This window comes from Bombina bombina, chromosome 5, assembly GCF_027579735.1.
Source record: "Bombina bombina isolate aBomBom1 chromosome 5, aBomBom1.pri, whole genome shotgun sequence".
NCBI lineage: Eukaryota > Metazoa > Chordata > Amphibia > Anura > Bombinatoridae > Bombina > Bombina bombina.
Genome location: NC_069503.1, coordinates 872630458 through 872653113, shown reverse-complemented (window position 1 = coordinate 872653113; position 22656 = coordinate 872630458). Strand labels below are relative to the sequence as shown.

The window sequence follows — 22656 nt, the reverse complement described above, 5'->3', positions numbered from 1 at the left end:
AACGAAATTATCCCGTTGGGGAGAAAGAACTGCTAGCAATAAAATCAGCATTTGACCAGTGGAGACACCTCTTGGAGGGTGCCAAGTTTCCCATTATCATTATAACAGACCACAAGAATTTGCAATATTTGCAACAAAACAGGACCTTGTCTGCCAGACAACTTCGGTGGAACTTGTACTTCTCTCGCTTTGATTTTATCATCATGTACCGCCCTGGGATCCGTAATGGCAAGGCTGACGCCTTATCCAGAAGAGACACTAGACCACCTTTGACTGATAAACCAACTTGTATCATCCCTAGTTCAAAATTCTTAGGCATGATTGTTAACTCAGATCCAGCCTTCCAGAAATCTCAGCTTGAGGATCCTACGAAACCTAACCATCTGCTTCACAAGAAACGAAATGGTCTTTACTTCCATGCTAATCAGCTTTATATTCCACCTACCTACAGGACCACTCTTCTCCATGCTCATCATGATTCTCCTCTTACAGGACACCTTGGAGAATGGAAAACTCTGAATCTCCTTAAACGACACTACTGGTGGCCTGCTATGACCAGGTCAGTACACGAATACATCACTCATTGTACCACTTGTGCGACTACCAAACTGTCTCATGCATTCCCAGTTGGCCTTCTACAGCCTTACCCAGTCCCAGAGACTCCCTGGTCTCATCTCGCAATGGACTTCATTGTCGATCTTCCGAAATCCTCCTCCTACACCTCCATACTTGTTGTAGTTGATCTCCTGTCAAAAATGGCTCATTTCTTACCGGCGGTTGGCACACCCACCGCGCAACAAACGAGTGACATGTTCATCAAAGAGATAGTCCGCTTACATGGCCTACCCTTAGTCATTTTAACCGATAGAGGTTCACAATTCACTTCCCGCTTTTGGAAACTACTTTGTAGGACTTTACAAATATCTCAAAAACTCACTACTTCTTATCACCCCCAGACTAATGGGCAGGCTGAGCGCACGAATCAGTGGTTGGAACAGTATCTCCGCTGTTTCTGTTCCAATCAACAGGAATCTTGGGCAGACCATCTTGCATTGGCAGAATTTGCCTACAATAATGCCACTAATTCATCAACTGGTTTCAGTCCGTTTTTTATCAATCATGGTATCCACCCAAGAATTAACTACCTACCCTACTTGCCGTCACCAAATCCGACAGTTAACGATACTGTCAATGATATATCGGAAACCTTTGCTGTTGCCCAGAACAACATCAAACATGCTCAAGCATCCCATAAAAAGTTCTATGATTTGCGACACACACCTCAACCTCAGTACCAGGTTGGTCAGCTAGTCTGGTTGTCTACCAGAAACCTTCGCTTGCATACCCCATCGCGGAAGTTAAGTAAACTCTACATTGGTCCTTTCCCAATTCTGGCAATCAGAAACCCAGCAACGGTCACCCTTAGACTCCCTGATTCATACAGGATCTCCCTGATCAAGCCGTGTCTTTCTGCCCATTTACCATCTAATGCCGTTTCACATGATCTCTCTCAGGATGTGGAATATGAGGTCCAGTCTATTCTGGATTCCAGACGCCGTGGAGGACACTTGGAGTACTTGATTCATTGGAAAGGGTATGATCATACTGAGGATTCTTGGGAACCTGCATCCTCTGTATCTGCACCTCGTTGTGTTTCTTTGTTTCATCGCTGGAATCCGGATCGCCCTAGTCCTTGAACCCTCGCTGTGGGTTTCTTTGGGGGGGGGGGATGTGTCAGATTCTCTTTTGCCTCCTTCCTATTGGCCCCTTACATCCTCTCTACCCTATTTAAGATCCTCAACTACTATTCCTTTTGCTGGATTATTGAATACACTAACCTTGTGTATACTGAGCCAATCCGGCTCCAAGCTCACCTCGTAGTAACCTGACGCTGTGCTCACTCTCCCTGTCAGTTCAGTGCTTCACATCGAGTGAGACGCTGCCTGTGTCTCACCCGCTGACGTCATCAGCTATTGCCGGTCCCAGCACAGAGGGTATTGCCGCTTCAGCTCACATCACAGAGACACGCTGTTTGTCTGATCTCTGCTCACACTCAAGCCTCTACAGTTAACCTATCTCTGCAGGAACCGTGTATAAACTTAAGCTGGAACTAGGTGCCAGGTTGTATATTGGGCATATGCTGTTATTTACTATTTCTCTTGCAAGTATTGACATTGTTCCTCTGAACCATAACTTACCAATCTTTGTCTCATACTTATATCCTGCCTATTGAGTTAAAGCTGACTTTGTGTCTGTACCTGAACTCTCTCTTGGCACATAACAACTTCATAGGGGTTAACTTAACATCAGCTGATGTGAGATAGCACCTCTGATACAAATACAACCATTATTATATTTTGATTACCACAATATCCTAGTCGCTTATAGAAAATCCTCTTTAGTTCAAAATAAATAATACATTGCTGATAGGAGCACTGCCAGAGCCCTGCAAAATGACCTCCAGCAGGCCACAAATGTGCATGTGTCTGCTCAAACGGTCAGAAACAGACTCCATGAGGGTGGTATGAGGACCCAACGTCAACAGGTGGGGGTTGTGCTTACAGTCCAACACCGTGCAGGACGTTTGACATTTGCCAGAGAACACCAAGATTGGCAAATTCGCCACTGGCGCCCTGTGCTCTTCACAGATGAAAGCAGGGGCACACTGAGCACATTTGACAGACGTGACAGTCTGGAGACGCCGTGGAGAACGTTCTGCTGCCTGCAACATCCTCCAGCATGGCCAGTTTGTCAGTTGGTCAGTAATGGTGTGGGGTGGCATTTCTTTGAGGGGCAGAACAGCCCTCCATGTGCTCGCCAGAGGTAGCCTTACTGCCATTAGGTATCAAGATGAGATCCTCAGACCCCTTGTGAGACCATATGCTGGTGCGGTTGGCCCTGGGTTCCTCCTAATGCAAGACAATGCTAGACCTCATGTGGCTGGAGTGTGTCAGCAGTTCCTGCAAGACGAAGGCATTGATGCTATGGACTGGCCCTCCCGTTCCCCAGACCTGAATCCAATTGAGCACATCTGGGACATCATGTCTCGCTCCATCCACCAACTTCACTTTGCACCACAGACTGTCCAGGAGTTGGTGGATGCTTTAGTCCAGGTCTGGGAGGAGATCCCTCAGGAGACCATCCGCCACCTCATCAGGAGCATGCACAGGCGTTGTAGGGAGGTCATACAGGCACGTGGAGGCCACACACACTACTGAGCCTCATTTTGACTTGTTTTAAGGACATTACATCAAAGTTGGATCTGCCTGTAGTGTGTTTTTCCACTTTAATTTTGAGTGTGACTCCAAATCCAGACCTCCATGGGTTGAAAATTTTGATTTCCATTTTTTAATTTTTGTGTGATTTTGTTGTCAGCACATTCAACTATGTAAAGAACAAAGTATTTAATTAGAATATTTTATTCATTCAGATCTAGGATGTGTTATTTTAGTGTTCCCTTTATTTTTTTGAGCAGTGTACATTCATTATGTATTTTGCTGCATTTTGCTGTAAAATAGATCTTAAAATTGTTGTTGTTCCACTTTCTTACAGGGACGCTTGGGTTAATACTTTTAGGCAATTTATATGGATTATCAGTTTTGCATCAACAATCATGATACGAAAAGAATTTTCCTAGCAATAGCATCCTAGGTAGTTTAGGTGTGGATATTATTATAAATACACAAATATATATTTGTATTCAGCTATTAGTTGGAGAATATAAAGGAATATATGTCTGTCTGTTTAAATACATGTTAAATTATAAGTAACTAAGATGAATCAGTGCTAAACCACCTTAGAGGAATAGAAGGACACCCAAGTCTCTTTCCTTAAATGTGCATATTCAAACAGATTATTTTATATTCTTGCATTTAAGTAATTTGGGCCCTTTTGTTATATTAGTCGTTAGTCAAAAAATAAAATGCTGTATTGACAGAGCGTTTTTTTTGGAACTAGCTGGAAGTGCAGAATAATCCCAGTGACCCACTCAGCTGCAGCTTCAAAAAATAGATAAATATTGGGGGACGCTTCCGGGTGGCGGCCATGATGGTCGTTTATTTCAGTGACTGAAGAGTTGAGCTAATATATCCACTGAATATCGCTTAACTACGGCCCCATCTAGGATTAAATTAATTTATATCAACACTGCAACATATGCTGAACAGTTTGATCTAAAACGAGAAGCCAACTTTTGTCCTGAGGTACCAGAACAGTGAGGTACACAGTGGCGGCCTAGAAGTGGGTCAGACCTTCACTTACCCCCCCCGGTTATCCGGGTATAACAGCTTTGTAAGCTGTCTTGTCCCTTCCCCACTTAGTACCACACAAACATATTGGGCTGTCTTTAGATATCCTTTAACAACAACACCGCCAACAGAATTATGGCTTTCGAGTGGCAGCTTCTCGAGGACACAGTGCTTAACTTATTGGAGGTGCATTACCAGAATCTATCAAGCCTAATTGTGGCTAGCTTTGGGACTCGATCACAGTTATGTGTAGTTGATGGAGCTGATCAGGTATCTACAATAACCCAGCTGGAACAAATACCTACCGAGAAGGCCTCAACACATCCCATACTTGTAGTCAGCCAGGGTGACAAACTTACCGCATACACAGCAAACTTGGTGGGAGGGACCTCCCCGGTGTCCCTGATTTGCGACTCTGCAGCCACAGACGACAGCGGAGCTAGATCATGGACTTGCCAGAAAGTCCGTTCTGGAGACATGCTGCGGTTTTTTGAAGTACAGCTCACGCAGGCTGAAGTCTACAGTCTTGGAAAGTACTCAGAGAACCATGGATTGAAATATTGTGAATCAAAGCATTAGCAGCTGGGCACGAGTTTTTCTTGCAGGGCTGAGATCAGGCCCCCAGTACAGCTGACACGGTGTTCCACGCCCAATGAAAAAGCGGATCAACATGTGTATCCTACAGCAAAAATTGCCTACCCTCAAAGGAGACTGCTTGTGTCTCCTACAATGGATTGCAGGACCATTTACCCAGGGCTTCTTGGCGACACATTATTTCTAGCCTCCCATCAAAATGATTTTTTCTCACAATATCAGGTTAGTGCTTTTAATCGCACAGGAGTGGGCTAAACTTCATCCTCACTGAGTACTTATTAAACCTTTGCTTGCATGTGAGATGTTCACAAATTAAATGTTGTTCCACTGGGACTGAACTGTTACCGGACTGAACTGTTACTGAACTGGGTCTCATTTGCGTATCTCCAAAACCCCTTTCTCAAATATAAACACTCTTTAATAATAGCTACTGAGCCTGATTTGAGAGGACCATAACCCTGTTATCATGCCCAGATGGGCCAGGAGGTATCTTTTGGGACTACACATGTTCCAGAGAGTGTATACTTGTCGGACTGGATCTTTTATTCCACAAGTGAAATTTCCATATGGGTTCCTTCCAATAGCCCGTTTTATGGTTTTAGAGTTTATTTTAGCACTAATATGATTAGCTTGTATACCTCAGTAATAGTCTGTAAAGTTATTTTAGTTCAATTTTGCAAGCCCTACCCTCTTATTTGTAACTTCCTGTGTAGTAATGGGATGGCTACCAAACTAAGCTGTATGAAACAACACTTTGGATAGAGGCAGATTTGTTGTTTGTCTTTCCAATGATGTCCACAATACACTTCCTACTCTCCTTGTTGTTGTGCTGTCGGCGGCTGAGACAGTGCGTCAGCTATCTGTTTAAGCAAGTGGAGTTACCTACATTAAATAAGAAAGGAATTTTTCAATTGGGACATTAGGTCTGAGGTGGCCTCCTAGAGTGCTGGCTCAGCATAGCTACACAGAAATACTATTACAACTGAGAAGTAGAGCTAATACCCATATATGCATAAGAAGTATAATAAATATAATATACCTACAGACGCTATACACATTATAGGTCCAATGTGCCTCCATGTACCACTGTTTTTCTTTATAAGACATACTGCAGTTCATTCTTTTACAGCTAGTGTCCACATGAGCTCTCAGCCTTTATATACAGCGATTCTATATATATAGCAACCCACACTAGGATTTGATAGTGAGGTTTATCAGTCAATTAAGGCTGGCGTAAATGTGCTATCCTGTTATCTAATGTATGCCCCATCCTCATCCTTCATAGCCTAAGAGAGATTCCCATCTCCTCCAGTTTATAATCCATATTGCCCATCCCCCTAAGCCTGCTTCGTAAAGATATAAAATCAGTCTATAGATGCCAGAGTCAGCCTCATGTTCTCGCATATTATATTCATGCATTCATAGTTATTGTGTTCAACAGTGTTTTGAAGGCCCAAAAGCAGCCTTATATTATAATATACTCCTACTTTTAATGTTTTAATGGTGGTCCAAAAGTGACCATATATGCTCAAAGGAGGAATAAAAAAAAATAGAGGTTTTAATTTTATAGGTCACTAATATTTATGTCACTTAGCTATATTTCCTACACATCATACATGTTTTTGTGACTATTATATATGTATTTGTTATTGTCTTTCTACAATTTTGCTGTGGCTGGTCATCTATGGGTTGTGACCTTATTATCTCATTGTAATGTTTATTAAATCTCAATAAAAAAAATTAAATATATAAATATATATATATATTTATATATATATATATATATTGCTCAAAATTATTTTAGAAAAAGCCAAGGCAAAATGTTTAAAATGAGGACTTATCTCAGAGGCACCATCTTTATACACTACATAAAAAAGGGAATTTGGAATGTAGAAAAGTGATCAAATAGGCTTGTTTTTTTCAAACATACATACATAGAAGTATTTAAAAGGACGGTCTACACGCGTTTGCAAGCACCTTGTTTGGGATCATTGTGCTGCGTGCAGCCCACTCCATCCTGTGCCACCTCATGCAGGGCAAAAGAAAAAAAAGTATTTTAAAAAATACTTTCCAAATTTGGCTGTTATAGGATGGCAGCAAACTGCTCCCAGAGAATCCGACCGGGGAGATTGACAGCTCCTGCCTGCACATGATTGACTGTGTGCGGGCAATGGGCGGTGTTGCATAAGAGTGCAAAATAACACTCTTGCACAATGCTGAATTCCGGCAGAGGATTGCTGCCTGCCATAGGCAGGCTGGGACGGGCAGGGGCGAATATGTACGCCCCTGTCTGACCTAGCTTGATAAATCGAACCTAACGAGCCTCGGTTTTGCTACTAATTGCAAAATGCTGTTTACTAGTATCAAGATGGAGTTACAGACACAAGAAGTGTTGTCTATAGAGTAAAAAATTAACATAATATTTTTTTTAAATGAAGTTTAATAATGGGAACTGCATACAATTATCGAATCCAGTACCTTCCCTACGCTATTCTTTATCTTTCTTAGTTTTTGCCCCTTTATGATTTTCACACATTGCTGACATCTGACGAACACACAGTATGTAATCCTTTACAATAGTGCTTCCTAGATTAGTATTCTCTTTTGTTTGATTATACTTTGCATAAGAAAAAATAATGACCCCACCAATTTCTCTGTGTGAGTGCCTCCGTAAAGGCAACAGTTCACATTATTAAGCCTTGTTTCTAAAATGATGCAAGACTTTGGATTATTTCAACCTGTCAAACGAACATTGTAATGATTTATAACAATTAAGGGGACACTTTAGAGCAGTGATCTCAAAGAACCGGCCCTCAATATAGCTTCATCTTGCCTTCCCTTATTTATTATGTAAATTATTTATTTGTAGGGTTCTAAGAGGTGTAACTCACTGATTTCTATACGGGCACTCACAAGAATAAATATAAAAACAAGCATGACTTGAGCAGTGTATACTCTCACCATGCACTGCTTGGATAAATGCACTTTTTACACCGTTATACAGTTTCAGAATGTTCACTTCACTTGGCATTCACAAGATAAATATAGACAAATGTATGTATATTGTGGACTACAACTCCAGTCTCCCACCATGTATTACTACTTAGGTAAAGGTCACATACAGTTCCTAGTATATCCAGAGAACTCACTCTTTTCAAGCGGCCCCCATGGGAGAAGAACACTTCGCCAGTGGAGCCCAGATACATTGAGCTTGATACCCCCTGCTTTGGAGGTTATGCTTGAGAGATACATGGGATTCTGCTTCTCTGGATATGTGACCTCTGTTCAAGGACTTTTGCAGACTTTTATAATTTTGAACTGCCCTGAGTATAAACCGGTAGTTAAATATGCTGTATCTAAGAACTTTAACAAAGTAAAACCACAACAGTGACAGAATATTAATGTTAAGATATGAGTGTTTTTGTGAGAACCATTAAGTCCCAGGAATGGATTTTAATGTCAGATTGAAACCAGAAGCCCAATTAATCTGCTCACTTTGCAGTCAGAAGTGTAACCTTAATTCGTTCTTGGTAAAACCTTATACATATCCCAGGCATTTTTGAATACCCTTGAAGTACTTGTCCTTAGCGCCTCTAATGGAGCCTATTCCATGAATCACCTAATGCCTTTTGGTAAAGAAGTGTTTATGCATTATTCCTTTGCTTCCCTCTAACTTGATATTATGACCCCTTGTTCTGTTATTGCTCATTTTGTAAAGTTTCCTAAGATGGCTGACTGGGGTGCTGGCACTGACTAAACTAAAATTATTTAAATCTAGTTTATTGTCTGTCTCAACACAGAAGATGTCCTCTAGTTTTATTATTACATTATCCTTTCCCAGTTCTGTTCTTTTCCTTTCACTGTTGAAGTAAGTGTTTCTAGTTCCTCATCATAACAGACCTTCGTATTAGCTGCATATATAAATGTGGCTGTATCGGAATATAGCATCCAACCAGGTAGTAGAATAAGTGAATATAAATTAACCTATAATCTATACATGGTGTATATAAATATTATACTTACACGTACATCATGGGTTTGATTGTTTGTACCCACTGATTCCACTGGTGCTAACCACTTGAAACACAATGTGGTAACCAAGAGAGCATGGTTAACATTCTGACTGACACATTTCCAAATTGCCATTAGAGTAGAATGGCAAAGGATGTTTCCATGAGTCCAGTTTTGCACTGGGGCCTCTTCTGTGCATTTCTGTCATGCACTTTGCCACCCATCTGGTATTTTACAGACATGATCATTTAAAATCAGTACTAGTAGCTCAAGTTTCTAAATGATGCTGTATAATTAGTTATGCAAATGTATGCTAATGAACATGACCAGTATTTGTTTCTCCAGAAAAGCAACCCTACATGTACAGTATTGACAATGATAACTAAAAACTAAATGAGCTGTGAATATGAGGAAGTGGGGCTTCATGTCATGTGCCCTCTTTGTTTTTGGGAGTTCATTAATATATATATACAAACAGTATACAAGCAGTATATTTTGTAACTAGAGCTATGTAGCTATGTATAAAAAAAAAATCTTGTTATTCTTCAAACACATAGTAGTAAATTGTTCACATGCAAACACTCCAAGCAAACTCATTCCAGATCATTATTATTTCCAGGCCAGAGGTTAGTTACAAAGCAAGACACCAAGACGGAGAGACTTACTGCTTGTCTCAACTCTTGCTCCTGCAAAACAATCATCCAAAACAACAAAAGGAAAGATTTTATATGTTAGCCTAAGCCTTATTGTCTTTATATAGTGATATCGCTAAAGGGACAGGGTGTTGCAAAGAAATAGCATCTTTAATGTGCTAAATGTGATTTTCTTCTTAATAAGAACATTCATTTTCTCATATTATTTTAATGCATGTGAGATAACTGATGATTTTGAATGTAAGCAATATACTTTATTATATACAATTATACACTGATATTATCAGTAAATCCTATTTTTTGTGTGTCATTTTAAACAAATAACAGTAATGATTTTAGTCCCATAGGCTATTGCTGGTAAAACATGAAAAAATAAGCATTTATTTATATTGTATATGAGTAGTGCTGATTAATCTATTTTAGTCAACACAAATGTAGTGTGTTCAGAAGCCCTTTTTACTGCTATTACCACAAGAAAATCACTAATCCACAGAAAATTGCTGGTGTAATTGCACAACAGAGGGCTAGATCATAAGTGGCGCACTAACTGTAGCTTGAGCGGTATGTGGTATTTTGCGGCTCTTTGCGCACAGTGGAAATAGTGCGCCTATTATGAGTTGAAAGTAAACACATTCGCTTAAGCGCAATCTAATGTAACGCACATCGGCTTAGCACACTGGTTTTTAAACTTGGCCTCAGGCATCACTAACAGGGCAGATTTTCAGGAGTACCTTAGATGAGAGCAGGTAAAATAACCATGTTTTAATCTAATCAGTTGATTATTTCACTAGTGCTCTAGTTCAGATATCCTCAATATCTGGCCCGTTAGTGAGGTATGAGGACAGGTTTGGAAACCAGTGGGTTAGCGCAACTTCAGAGCTCTGGTTATGTCAGCCAGGGAGAAAAAAATAGTACTTATTTGTCCTGGGGACAGTTTGTTTTGGTAGTATAGTGACCTGTCCCCACCAGGTCACATCATCAGCTGCCTTCTGTATTAGCCTGATATTCTAACCATGAATACAAACAAACGCCTTGCACTCTTGGGGAACGGTAAAAATTCAGATATTCACTTTATTCCAAAATATATTTAAAAAGCATAGGTCATCATGCAAGCAACATATTAGTGTCAACATCGCAGACACAAACGCAAGTTCTCTGGTTGTCAAGTGGCGGTTCCTCCCTTCCCTCCACCGTCTACCTTCCCTACAGCAATGCTGTCAGCCTCAGCGTAATTAGAAGGCAGGAGGACACAGGCATTAATTAATATGTTAAGGGGGCAGTGAAGCTACACTTTGTGTGGTTATTACTTTTAACCCCATTTGCAACCAGAGGTGATATGCTGCAAGTCACATTTCTTTTACTCTTTCTCTTCTCTCTTTCCCCTCCCTCTCACTCTCTCCTCTCTCTCTCCACTCTTCTCTCTTTGTCCCTCTTCTCTCTCCTCCTCTTCTCACTTTGTCCCTCTTCTCTCTCCTCCTCTTCTCACTCAATTTTCTCCCTCCTTCCTTTCTCTTACCCCTTCTCTCTCCCACTCCTTTCAACACTCTAATATCTTCCTCTTTCATCTCTCCCCTTTCACTGTCTTCTCCTTTCTTTTTTCTCCCTGCTCTTTCCATTCTCTCATCTCATCTCAGCTGTCTTCTCTTGCTGTCCCCCCCCCCCTATTTTGCTATCCACTCTTTTCCCCTGATATCCCAACTCTTTGCCTCTTCTACTCTCCCTCTAACTCCCATCTTTATCCACCCTGTCTCTTCTATCTCACCTTCCCTAGCTACTCTATATGTACTATAAATATTTAACAACCCAATGATCTTCAAATAGAGGAATATGTTCTATATTTTTATATAGATAGTCCTATTAATAGCTATACCTATATATATATATATATATATATATATATATATATATATATATATATATATATATATATACACACACACACATACATACAAACAAAAAGGTATTGGCGCCCATCCATTTTCAAAAGCACAACATATTTTTTGAACTGCTGCAAAAATATGCCTGCAAAAAACATCAAGAGACAACTATTCTTTTTGAATAAAATTGGGATCTTAGTCAAACAATATGGCCATATTTTGCTTAGCCAGTCACCACTTACAAGGTGCCCCAATATAGACTGGTCCTAACACTACAGTCCTTTTGCCACAGAGGGCTGAATCATTCCTGCTTTGACTCTTCATAATAGAATGAGACTCCCTGGCTTAATATTCACAACTCTATTACACTGTCATGTAATGGATGTGCACCAATACCTTTTTGTTTGTGTAATTAATGGGTCATATTGGCAGCACTAGTAGAAACAAAAAAACTAGGGAGCGCTTAAACAAAGCGGAAGTGTATCATAAATGGATAAGAGACCAACAATAAAAAAATTATATATAAATAAATATTCACTAATCAAACAAACAACTAAAGAAGATTAACCGCAAGAATAGAATTGGAAGTGAATATAAATAAACCTAAAAATATATCGAATCAATCAAATATTCAAAAGGCCTTGCGCAAATAATATTAAAAATATTAAAAATACAATACTATAAAAGAAGGTGCCGGTTACATATAAAACATTGTTATTTAATAATTGCAGTATACAATTAGAACATATATAGCACGCTAATAGGTCGACCTAGTACACTATACAATAAATCTCAGCGTTGTGTAAAACAGATACAAAATTGATAAAAAGATTGATAAAAAGATGCAAATTTGATGCAAATTGACCAGTGTTATAAATGTGACAAACATATAAGTCAAAACAAAAAAGTATGATACATTGGGTAACTGGAATAAATATCTCTGTACGTGGTTCGGCTATGAAATCAGTATAGGTAATCCCAACAAGATCTGTGTAGAAAAAGTTCAGATATAAATCCTATTTGACAGAGGATCTCATGGAGCCCAAAAGATGGCCGAGTAGCTGTCCTTTGACTGTATCTTTAACAGCGTGAGACCTTGACAGCGTGAGGATCCTCCTATGGAGAGGGGAGTTCCTTTTAGTGTAATATCGAACAACGTAATACAAAACGATATCTGTACTCACAGTTTAAACTGTTATTAACGGCATCAGACACACAGTACTCCGGTCACACTACCAAGATGGAGTTCCCACAGAACACATCAGTGGCCCTAATGTCGGGCGGAGTGTCCTAATTGTCTGGGTTGGTATATGACCTAAATGTAATACCTCTACGGAATAGGCGAAACTCAGTGGCTGCAGATAATAGTTCTAGGGTCGGATCGTATGCAACAAATCCAAAAACCTTAGATCCGCCTTTGCATTTCAAATTGTGTTCTTTTTCAGCTTGAAAACACAATTTGAAATGCGTTGCTCTTTGCTTCCGTAGTGAAGCACACTTGTTATATAGATAAATCGGAATCTGGCAATTAAACTCGCATTAGTACCAAACCTAACATATACTAGCATTTACACATGGACTCACCTGACTCTGACCCCCTCAGATTTTCAGCTTCAGTAATAACCTTTGCAGGTTGTTTACTGACCACATTTTCCCTCACTTATGATAGCTCTGTGAAGTCTAGGGATGACCCATTTGGGGCATTTGTTTCTATTCCCCTACCCTCCTTCCCCCCAACTCTTTCTGTTAGGAAACTTACCTTGTTGCTATGATTGAATAATATGTTTATATAGCCTTTATCATTTGTTGTAAAATGATTTCACTCTCATCCACTCCCGGCCATACTGTGTAACCCGTAGGCCGGGTCTGATATTATATACTGTATTTTGTATAATTCTCATAAAATAAAAAAATATTTAAATATTTAAAAAAAATAATAATTTTGCATTCGTGGAACAGTAATACTGCCAAAGGCGGATCTAAGGTTTTTGGATTTGTTGCATACGATCCGACCCTAGAACTATTCTCTGCAGCCACTGAGTTTCGCCTATTCCATAGAGGTATTACATTTAGGTCATATACCAACCCTGACATACAAACAATTAGGACACTCCGCCCGACATTAGGGCCACTGAATACATGTGTTCTGTGGAAATTCCATCTTGGTAGTGTGACCGGAGTACTGTGTGTCTGATGCCATTAATAACAGTTTGAACTGTGAGTACAGATATCGTTTTTTATTATGTTGTTCGATATTACACTAAAAGGAACTCCCCTCTCCATAGGAGGATCCTCACGCTGTCAAGGTCTCACACTCTTAAAGATACAGTCAAAGGACAGCTACTCGGCCATCTTTTGAGATCCTCTGTCAAATAGGATTTATATCTGAACTTTTCTACACAGATCTTGTTGGTATTACCCATACTGATTTCATAGCCGAATCACGTACAGAGATATTTATTCCAGTTACCCAATGTATCATACTTTTTTTGTTTTGACTTATATGTTTGTCACATTTATAACACTGGTCCAATTTGCATCACATTTGCATTTTTATCAATCTTTTTATCAATTTCGTATCTGTTTTACACAATGCTGAGATTTATTGTATATTGTACTTGGTCAACCTATTAGTGTGCTATAAATGTTCTAATTGTATACTGCAATTATTAAATAACATTGTTTTATATGTAACCGGCACCTTCTTCATAGTATTGTATTTTTAATATTTGTAATATTATTTGCGCAAGGCCTTTTGAATATTTGATTGATTCAATATATTTTTAGGTTTATTTATATTCACTGCCAATTCTACTCTTGCGGTTAATCTTCTGCAGTTGTTTGTTTGATTAGTGAATATTTATTTATATATAATTTTTTTTTGTTGGTCTCTTATCTGTTTATGATACACTTCAGCTTTGCTTAAGCGCTCCCTAGTATTGTTGTTTCTACTAGTGTGTCTTTCATAGGGCTTGATGAGAGATCCCTATTTTCTAGTTGGAGTTTGTCGTATTATTTTTTTGGCGCTGGTCACTCCCCCTTTCTTTGTCTCATATTGGCAGCACTCCCAAATATGTGTATATAAACTTTTTGTAAGGTGTGCTTAAAAAACAAATTTTGTATTTAAACATAATCAGGGAGACTGACCATCTCCCATTGGTTAAAGCACCCCACCCAAGCTCAGGTGTGCTCATGACAGTGTAATAGAGTTGTGAATATTAAGCCAGGGAGTCTCATTCTATTATTAAGAGTCAAAGCAGAAATGATTCAGCCCTCTGTGGCAAAAGGACTATAGTGTTAGGACCAGTCTATATTGGGGCAGCTTGTAAGTGGTGACTGGCTAAGCAACATATGGCCATATTGTGTGACTAAGATCCCAATTTGATATAAAAAGAATAGTTGTCTCTTGATGTTGTTGGCAGGCATTTTTTTGCAGCAGTTCAAAAAATATGTTGTGCTTTTGAAAACGGATGTGCGCCAATACCTTTTTGTTTGTGTAATTACTGGGTCATATTAGCAGCACTCCCAAAGATGTGTATATAAACGTTTTGTAAGGTGTGCTAAAAAAACAAATTTTGCATTTGTATATATATATATATATATATATATATATATATTTAAGAAGAAATAGAACATATTCTACTATTTGAAGAACACTGGAATATGAAATATTAATATTTCATGTTGTGTTTAGCGAAGGACGCGAGTATGGGTGTTAGGGTTTTTTGCAGTTTTCATGCTCCATTGAAGTCTAGGGGAGAAAAAAATTAACTCAGTCGCAATATTCGAAGTTCAACTTTTTGCACGAGTCGGGTTTTCGCTCACATGCAAACGTTTTACTTTCAACTCATAATACTTTTAAAAGCTTCCAACTTGCAATATTAATAAGTGAGCACTAAATAGCGCTCCGCTTGTAATCTATTCCAAAGTAGGGAGTTCTGTGCAAAATCACTGCAAACTATAATGGAGAAACTTTAGAAATAGCAAATCTATCATCTATCTATCTTTATTCTATCATCTGTCTGTCTATCATATTCTTGACAAATATGGATAAAATTACAATTCTCTGCTGTCAATACTAACAGCTACACTGGAGACAGTTGCATTAGAATCTTGTTGATATAATTGTGCTACTAATATCACCTCCTCCAACATGTAATAGCTGAACAATATGGATTTTTCTACTTACTAGTATGTATGGGCAAATGTGTCAAAAATACAATTAATTGGTCGGATGAATAGTCCTGTGGACATTCGTTTGGAAAAACCTATGTCAATTAGGGCAAAAAACCCTTAAAATTAGTTAAACAAATCTTATTTCCGAAAATTTGCATGTACATTCAATTTAACAAATACTATTCAGACGTTCAATAATTCATGTGGGAGGGAATTTTGTAAATTGATACATAATAAAAAAATATTGATTACTTTTTTCCTAATTAGAATATTGCATAATTTGAATATTAAATTTAAAGATAGCATTAGAAATACTATGATGTAAAACAAATGTTAGAATGTTGTACAAACGTTTAGCAAACTAATGTAATTCATGTATGCGTTGTGAGCCTTGTACCACAGAGCTGTAGCAACTAATCTAAATGAATGGTTAAAGGTTGCTGATGATGTGAAAGGGCTGAAGAAGGGCATGATGGGTACATTTCTATAAGGTGAGATAAGAAAACTGTACACATCTGTATAAAGTGTGACTAGCACTTTTGGGACATTCTAGTGTAAAACTACATCTTAAAACTAAAATGCTTTATTGTTTTAGAGCATTTTATTTGTAAAATAAATGCCCTTCGTTTAACCTTCAAAATGATTAAACACATAGTCAAAGGTGCATTCCTGGAACACCCCAATTCTGTTCCAGATACAGCCAGTGATTGGAGCATATGCAGGTATACCTGCTTCTCATTTGCTAGCTGTATCTTCACCTGGAATGCCACAAAAGCAGCAAAGTTTTGATTACATATTTAAATCCATTGCAGGGGTTAAACACAAACTAAAAGAAAATAACGTGTTTTAAGTAAAAGAAAATAATGTGTTTAAAAAATGCTTTAAACAATTTATAGCACCACTAATTTTCTGAATTTTTTTTTCTTAATATATAAAAATGAATTAGATATTTGTCAAGCAGACCATAAATTGTAAATTGCTGGCAGCATCAGGGCTGTCAATTTATGTCTTTCTTTACCTTCAAAAGTTTCATTAGGCCTTCTAACTGCACCATCAGTTCCCGCCTGCTCTCCTGCAGCGCAGACATCCTCTGCTCCAGCTCGTCCTTGCGCTGTCTGAAGGATAACAAGAGTCAGTTACAGGTTTCTCTTATCTCTGCCCTAAGGTAATGTTCGGTTTTTCTGTTCTACATTTAGGGAGGAACAAACCTGTGGATTTAGATGTCTTGTACTTTATCAATAAACGTCTGTATGTTTGGGATACTCTGAGTTTGAATATATACAAAACAAACATTAACATGACTATAGTGTAAGTATAAAGCATAGAACAAGTGCAGTAAAGTGTGACAATATAATTTATTATGATACATATGCCTGATCATTTGATATGTAAAAGAGAGAGCTCAGATCGCTGCTAAACCCTGGATTCAAATTAAAGGGATGTGAAACCCACATTTTTTCTTTAAAGATTCAACTAGATCATGCAATTTTAAGCAACTTTCAAATTTACTCCTATTATCATTTTTCTTTGTTCTCTTGGTATCTTTATTTGAAAAGCTTAGGAGCTGACCCATTTTTGATTTTTCGAACTGTAGCTTGCTCCTAAGCTTAAATTCATGCCTTTTTCAAATAAAGATACCAAGAGAACGAAGAAAAATTGATAATAGGAATAAATTAGAAAGTTGCTTAATATTGCATGCTCTGAATCATAAAAAAATTGGGTTTCATATCCCTTTAATATATAAAATGCACCATATATACCACTGGGATGCTTTGCAATCCATGGACATCAGCCCTCTGATACACTACATGAAGTTTTCAGACCTCATATAGAAGGTACAGGGCACAACAAATGTTCTTAAATTCCCTTGTGATTTCAGGACAGAAGACCAAAACCTCTTTCTACAAAGGTAGATAAAACCATAACCCTAATTTAAAGATCGCTTGCAAGGAATGAGTTTTGCAAGTGATGAGGACATTCATGTTGGTTGGACTTGACAGTCAAGAACAATTTTTATTTTTGTTTTTGAAAGGCATAAAAAAAGTTTATTTTTTGCAGAAATGTGTTGACCTGAGGGGGGGGGGGGGGGATTATGTATTTCATGGGTGTTTTGTTTCTATGACAGGATTAGGATTTATTGTAAGGAATACTCGGCTCATGGCAAAATGTGAGGGTGGACAAAAATCCTTGCAATGGCCCTGAACAGACATTGCCCAGATATCTAATGAAGAAGCTGCTCAGTTTCCATGGTATCATGATCATTTGAACCTGCATGGTGTAGCTGATGGTGCAGCTGCCCTCCCCAATACACAACAGACTCCATCAGAGGCAGAGCTTTTCCTACCTTTCTGTGATGAGATTTTTTAGTGAAACATTTTCTGCAGGTCATTTTGAACAGGCCCGGCGCAAGCAGGGGGGCACAATCTTGGAGCGGCATGCAACAGCCAACACTAATATTTTTTTTAAGCCAGCAACATTTAGTGCGCATATTTTGTTTACAATTTCAGTTGCTGCAGAGCGCAAACTGCTGAGCGATAGGGGCCACGCCAGCATTAACACAGGTGCGATCACAGTTTCACACAAAGTGTTGGCTGCTTGCCTGGGACAACAAACAGTCACTAATACAAACTTTACTACAGACTGACTTGCAGGCTGATGTCACGTCTGTGCAGACTGCAGAGCCCAATGCTGGAGGCACAGCTGAAGTGTCAAGCCCACCAGACCGGACACCGGCCCTGTGCAGCGATGCTTGGTTCCAGCACAGACAGGTGTTACATGTGCTGCCCTCCCTTACGCTCCCACTGGTGTGTCCAGCTGCGCTCCCACCCGGAGAACTTCTCCCAGCTACAGCCCCATCACGAACAACCAGATGGCCACTGAGGGAGAACATATCAATATGGAGGTAAGTCCTCCTGGGGTGGTGGCTCTATGATCTATCTCAGACTGTGTCACTCACTGCCAGTAATAATCAATAAGATTTAGGTGTAATTCTAAATATATTTGTGTGTGTGTGTATATATATATATATATATATATATATATACACACAATTGTTATGCAGCACAACCACTGTCTGATTTGCAATGCAGCCCAGTTACTGTCTGATTTGTTAAGCAGCACAACCACTGTCTGATTTGCTATGCAGCACAACCACTGTCTGATTTGCTATGCAGCACTACAGTTGTCTGATTTGTTATGCAGCACAATCACTGTCTAATTTACTATGCAGCACAACCACCGTCTGATTTGCTATGCAGCACAACCACAGTCTGATTTTTTATGCAGTACAACCACCGTCTGATTTTTTATGCAGCACAACCACCGTCTGATTTTTTATGCAGCACAACCACCGTCTGATCTTTGTATGCAGCACTACCCTTGTCCGATTTGCTATGCGGCACTAACACTGCCTGATTTGCTATGCTGCACAACTACTGTCTGATTTGCTATGCTGCGCTACCACTGTTTGATTTGAATTTAGCCACCAATCAGCAAGTGCTACCCAGGTGCTGAACAAAAAATGGGCCAGCTCCTAGGCTTACATTCCTACTTTTTAAAGACAGATACCAAAAGAACGAAGAAAAATGGATAATATGAATTAAGTAAGGTGCATTGCTCACTGCTCCATAAAAGTGTATTGAAGCACTGCTCCATATTTACTGTTCTCTACAAACAGCACTTGACTCTGGATGCACTGTGTTAAGGAAAATGTACACAGTTCAGCCAGAGCAAAGCTCTGTCTGAAGAGAACTATCTAATGTGGAGAAGTGCTGCAAAGTGTAAGTGCTAACAGTTCCTAGATGTTTTCCATGCTTTCTGCAGACATGCTGCATTTTCTGCGATATCTCATGTTCAGCCTTGGGATCCATCAGTAATTAATAATTAATAGCACAAATAATGATGACACAACAAATAAATCTAGTGTATATGTATCCTATTGCAGTTACAATAGTATAAAATACATTTTAAATCTATATATATATAATTCCTATGAATAGCTATTATTAATTATTAAAGTATTAAAAAGGTAGCTGCCATAGGCAAGAAACCACATTAAGAGCTCATTCTGTGGAACAGAAGCTTTGGTTCCCTAACTATAAAAAGAATTTCCCAGTATCCAAATGCTATCCTATGTACCCGATTTACTAAGATTTGGATATCTAAAAAGTCTCAAAATAAGTTATGGCACATAAAAAGATGAGGAAAACCCCCAATTTACTTTATATAGTATAGTGATTCACAATAGATCACTGTATAGCACATCCAAACATCCTCCCACAGGAAACTCTAAAGTGCTTCCAATGAAGCACAGGATTCTGGATAAATATATGCAAATCACCTTCACCTTTTTTGCCTCTAAATATACCTATCTTATATTTTAACTCACAATAACTTATAAATATATATATACACACACATACACATATATACACATATATATATATATATATATATATATATATATAGTATTGAATAGGTCTAATGAGACTTGTCTTGCTGTACTCCCAGCTATGCTGTAAAGTTGCATACAGCAGGCAGCACTTATGACACGCGGGAGGCCATGTTTAAAGTGGATATTTGGAAGCAAAACGCTGAGGCATTGTGAAGCTTTTTTGCATATGTTTACCCAGAATCCTCAGCTCAATTCGAAACACATAGTTAGAGTTTCCTGTGGGAGAAGCAGATCTGCTATACAATGATCTCTTGTGTGTTATCAAGGTTTAAAGAGACAAGGCACAATGTGTTGCCTTCCTTCCAGAAGATGACATCACTTAGACAAATGTTTTCCACTGGTGAGTCATGTAAGTGCTTACTGAATGTGAGTCACGTCTAGCGATGGGCGAATGTTTTGCAATATTTGAAAAATGAAACAAATTTTTACACATTCGTTCATTTGTTTCAAATTTTGAATGTTTGTACAACATTCTAAAATTTGTTTAATGTAATGGCCTTTTCTAATGCTTTCTTTAAATGTTAAATTAGATTCAAAATTTTCTAATAATATGATTCAAATTATGCAATATTTGAATTAAAAAATTTTTAATCGATATATTTGTAATAGTACTTCTAATGCTCTCTTTAAAATGTAATATTCAAATTATGCAATATTCTAAAAAGGAACATTTGAATTTATATATTTGTATATTCTAAAAAGGAACATTTGAATTTATATATTTGTATCTACTTTGTTTGTTAAATTCCCTGCCATGAACTATGGAACTTCTGAATAGCACTTTTTAAATCGAATGTTATATTCAAAATTTTGAATGAAGATATTCAATCTAATTATAAACATTCGAAAATGAGAGTAACATTCGAAAACTAAATTTTAATGGAGTTATATTCTTATCAACATTCAATTGTCCAAAAAGAATGTCCACAGGACTATTCATTCTACCAAACTAAATACACTCTCAGCACATTCACCCATCCTTAGTCACAGCACAATGTGTTGCCTTCCCTCCAGAAGATGACATCACATAGACAAATGTGTTTCACTGGTGAGCCGTGTAAGTGCTTACTGAATGTGAGTCACAGCACAATGTGTTGCCTTCCCTCCAGAGCATGACATCACATAGACAAATGTGTTTCACTGGTGAGTCTTGTAAGTGCTTACTGAATGTGAGTCACAGCACAATGTGTTGCCTTCCCTCCAGAAGATGACATCACATAAATAAATGTGTTTTACTGGTGAGTCTTGTAAGTGCTTACTGAATGTGAGTCACGGCACAATGTGTTGCCTTCCCTCCAGAAGATGACATCACAGACAAATGTGATGTCATCTGAGGAAACGTAATGTGAAACGCGACCGCGTCAGGGATCTTTCTCATATTTTAATCAGCTCTCTGTCCTGTTGAAACAACAGTTTGTCTTTGTTTAATATATATTTGTTTGTCCAAAAATGGGTTTATAATGAGGGTGGTTTGATAACGGGGAGGAACTTTTTCCTTTATATGTGTCCTGTGGCTTGGTAGCAAGTGATATTCGTATTGTTACTTAACAACCTTTTATCCTTAATATAATCCAAAGCCTAGGATCCCACAATACTAATCCTACTTTATAGTAGCAATTTCTGACATTGCTAAAAAAACTATATATGCTTAGACAAACACCTAATTAGTTTTGGCAAACTTTATAAATACTGGAGACAGAGATGTGTTTTTAACTTTCCCGGTGGCAGCAGTCACTCCACTGTTCTCATGCTGTCTTTTAAAGAATTACAAATAAACGTCTTATTTTTATATATAATCAAAATATCTGCTAAATAGCATTATCCTTTCTTGACAAAGCAACAATGGCGAAATGCGTCAGTGGCATCTCTCTCTCTTTTTTAAATAGCAATGCTCGCTCCAAAATATAATATATTCGGTATTAAAAGGTAATAATAATTTATCGGTATTAAGAGGTAAAATATTTTACTCTGTATTAAGAGGTAATACTTCAATCGTATTCCTTACAAATTTTGGCCACCTTTATGCTTACAGCTTGGTGGAAAATATAATATGGGAATCCTCTGAAATAATGAGAATAACCTCATAAAATATTTATAATTACACCCTGTAATTAGAAGGAGCATTTGCACTTTTTAAAATTAAATTTTTTATTTTTTCTATACTTTAATAAAAGTAAAGTTTTAAATATTTTCATACTTTGCTCACTTACCTAAATACAATTAAACGTTGTGAGTGCTATATTTGTACTCTTTTTTTTCAGCCCTTTTCAGTTGAATTAGTTGTAAATTTTAGACCAGTACAAGCTACCTATCCCTAATTTATTATCTATTTTTGAATGCACATATAAAGGGAACGTTTAAAAAATCTCTGTAGTGCCATTGGTATCCTCCTCAATATTATCCTTTCTTTACCTATCTAATATAGGTTCATTGTGTATACTTGTACATTATTATGCTCAAGCACACTTTTGGGCAGTTACCTACCAATTAAGCCATAGTTGCACCACAAGGTCATCCAAAAGATATTTTCTATCCTTATAGGACTGAAATACCCCCCTTTTTTCACATAGACAAAATGTGTTTCACTGGTGAGTCTTGTAAGTGTTACTGAATGTGAGTCACGGCACAATGTGTTGCCTTCCCTC

General features: G+C 38.1%; 1 protein-coding gene across 5 annotated transcripts in view; it reads right to left on the bottom strand.

Moving 5' to 3' along the window:
* Window positions 1-22656, bottom strand: part of DTNA (dystrobrevin alpha) — a 685079-nt gene that overhangs the window by 57278 nt on the left and 605145 nt on the right. For 3 of the 5 annotated variants that reach the window (XM_053715018.1, XM_053715020.1, XM_053715017.1), the window contains 2 exons: window positions 16577-16673; window positions 9518-9538 (listed from right to left, as the gene is read on the bottom strand). In XM_053715018.1, the coding sequence (XP_053570993.1) occupies window positions 9518-9538; window positions 16577-16673 (118 nt within the window). The remainder of the gene's footprint in view (window positions 1-9517; window positions 9539-16576; window positions 16674-22656) is intronic. The other 2 variants (XM_053715021.1, XM_053715019.1) reach the window with 1 other exon arrangement.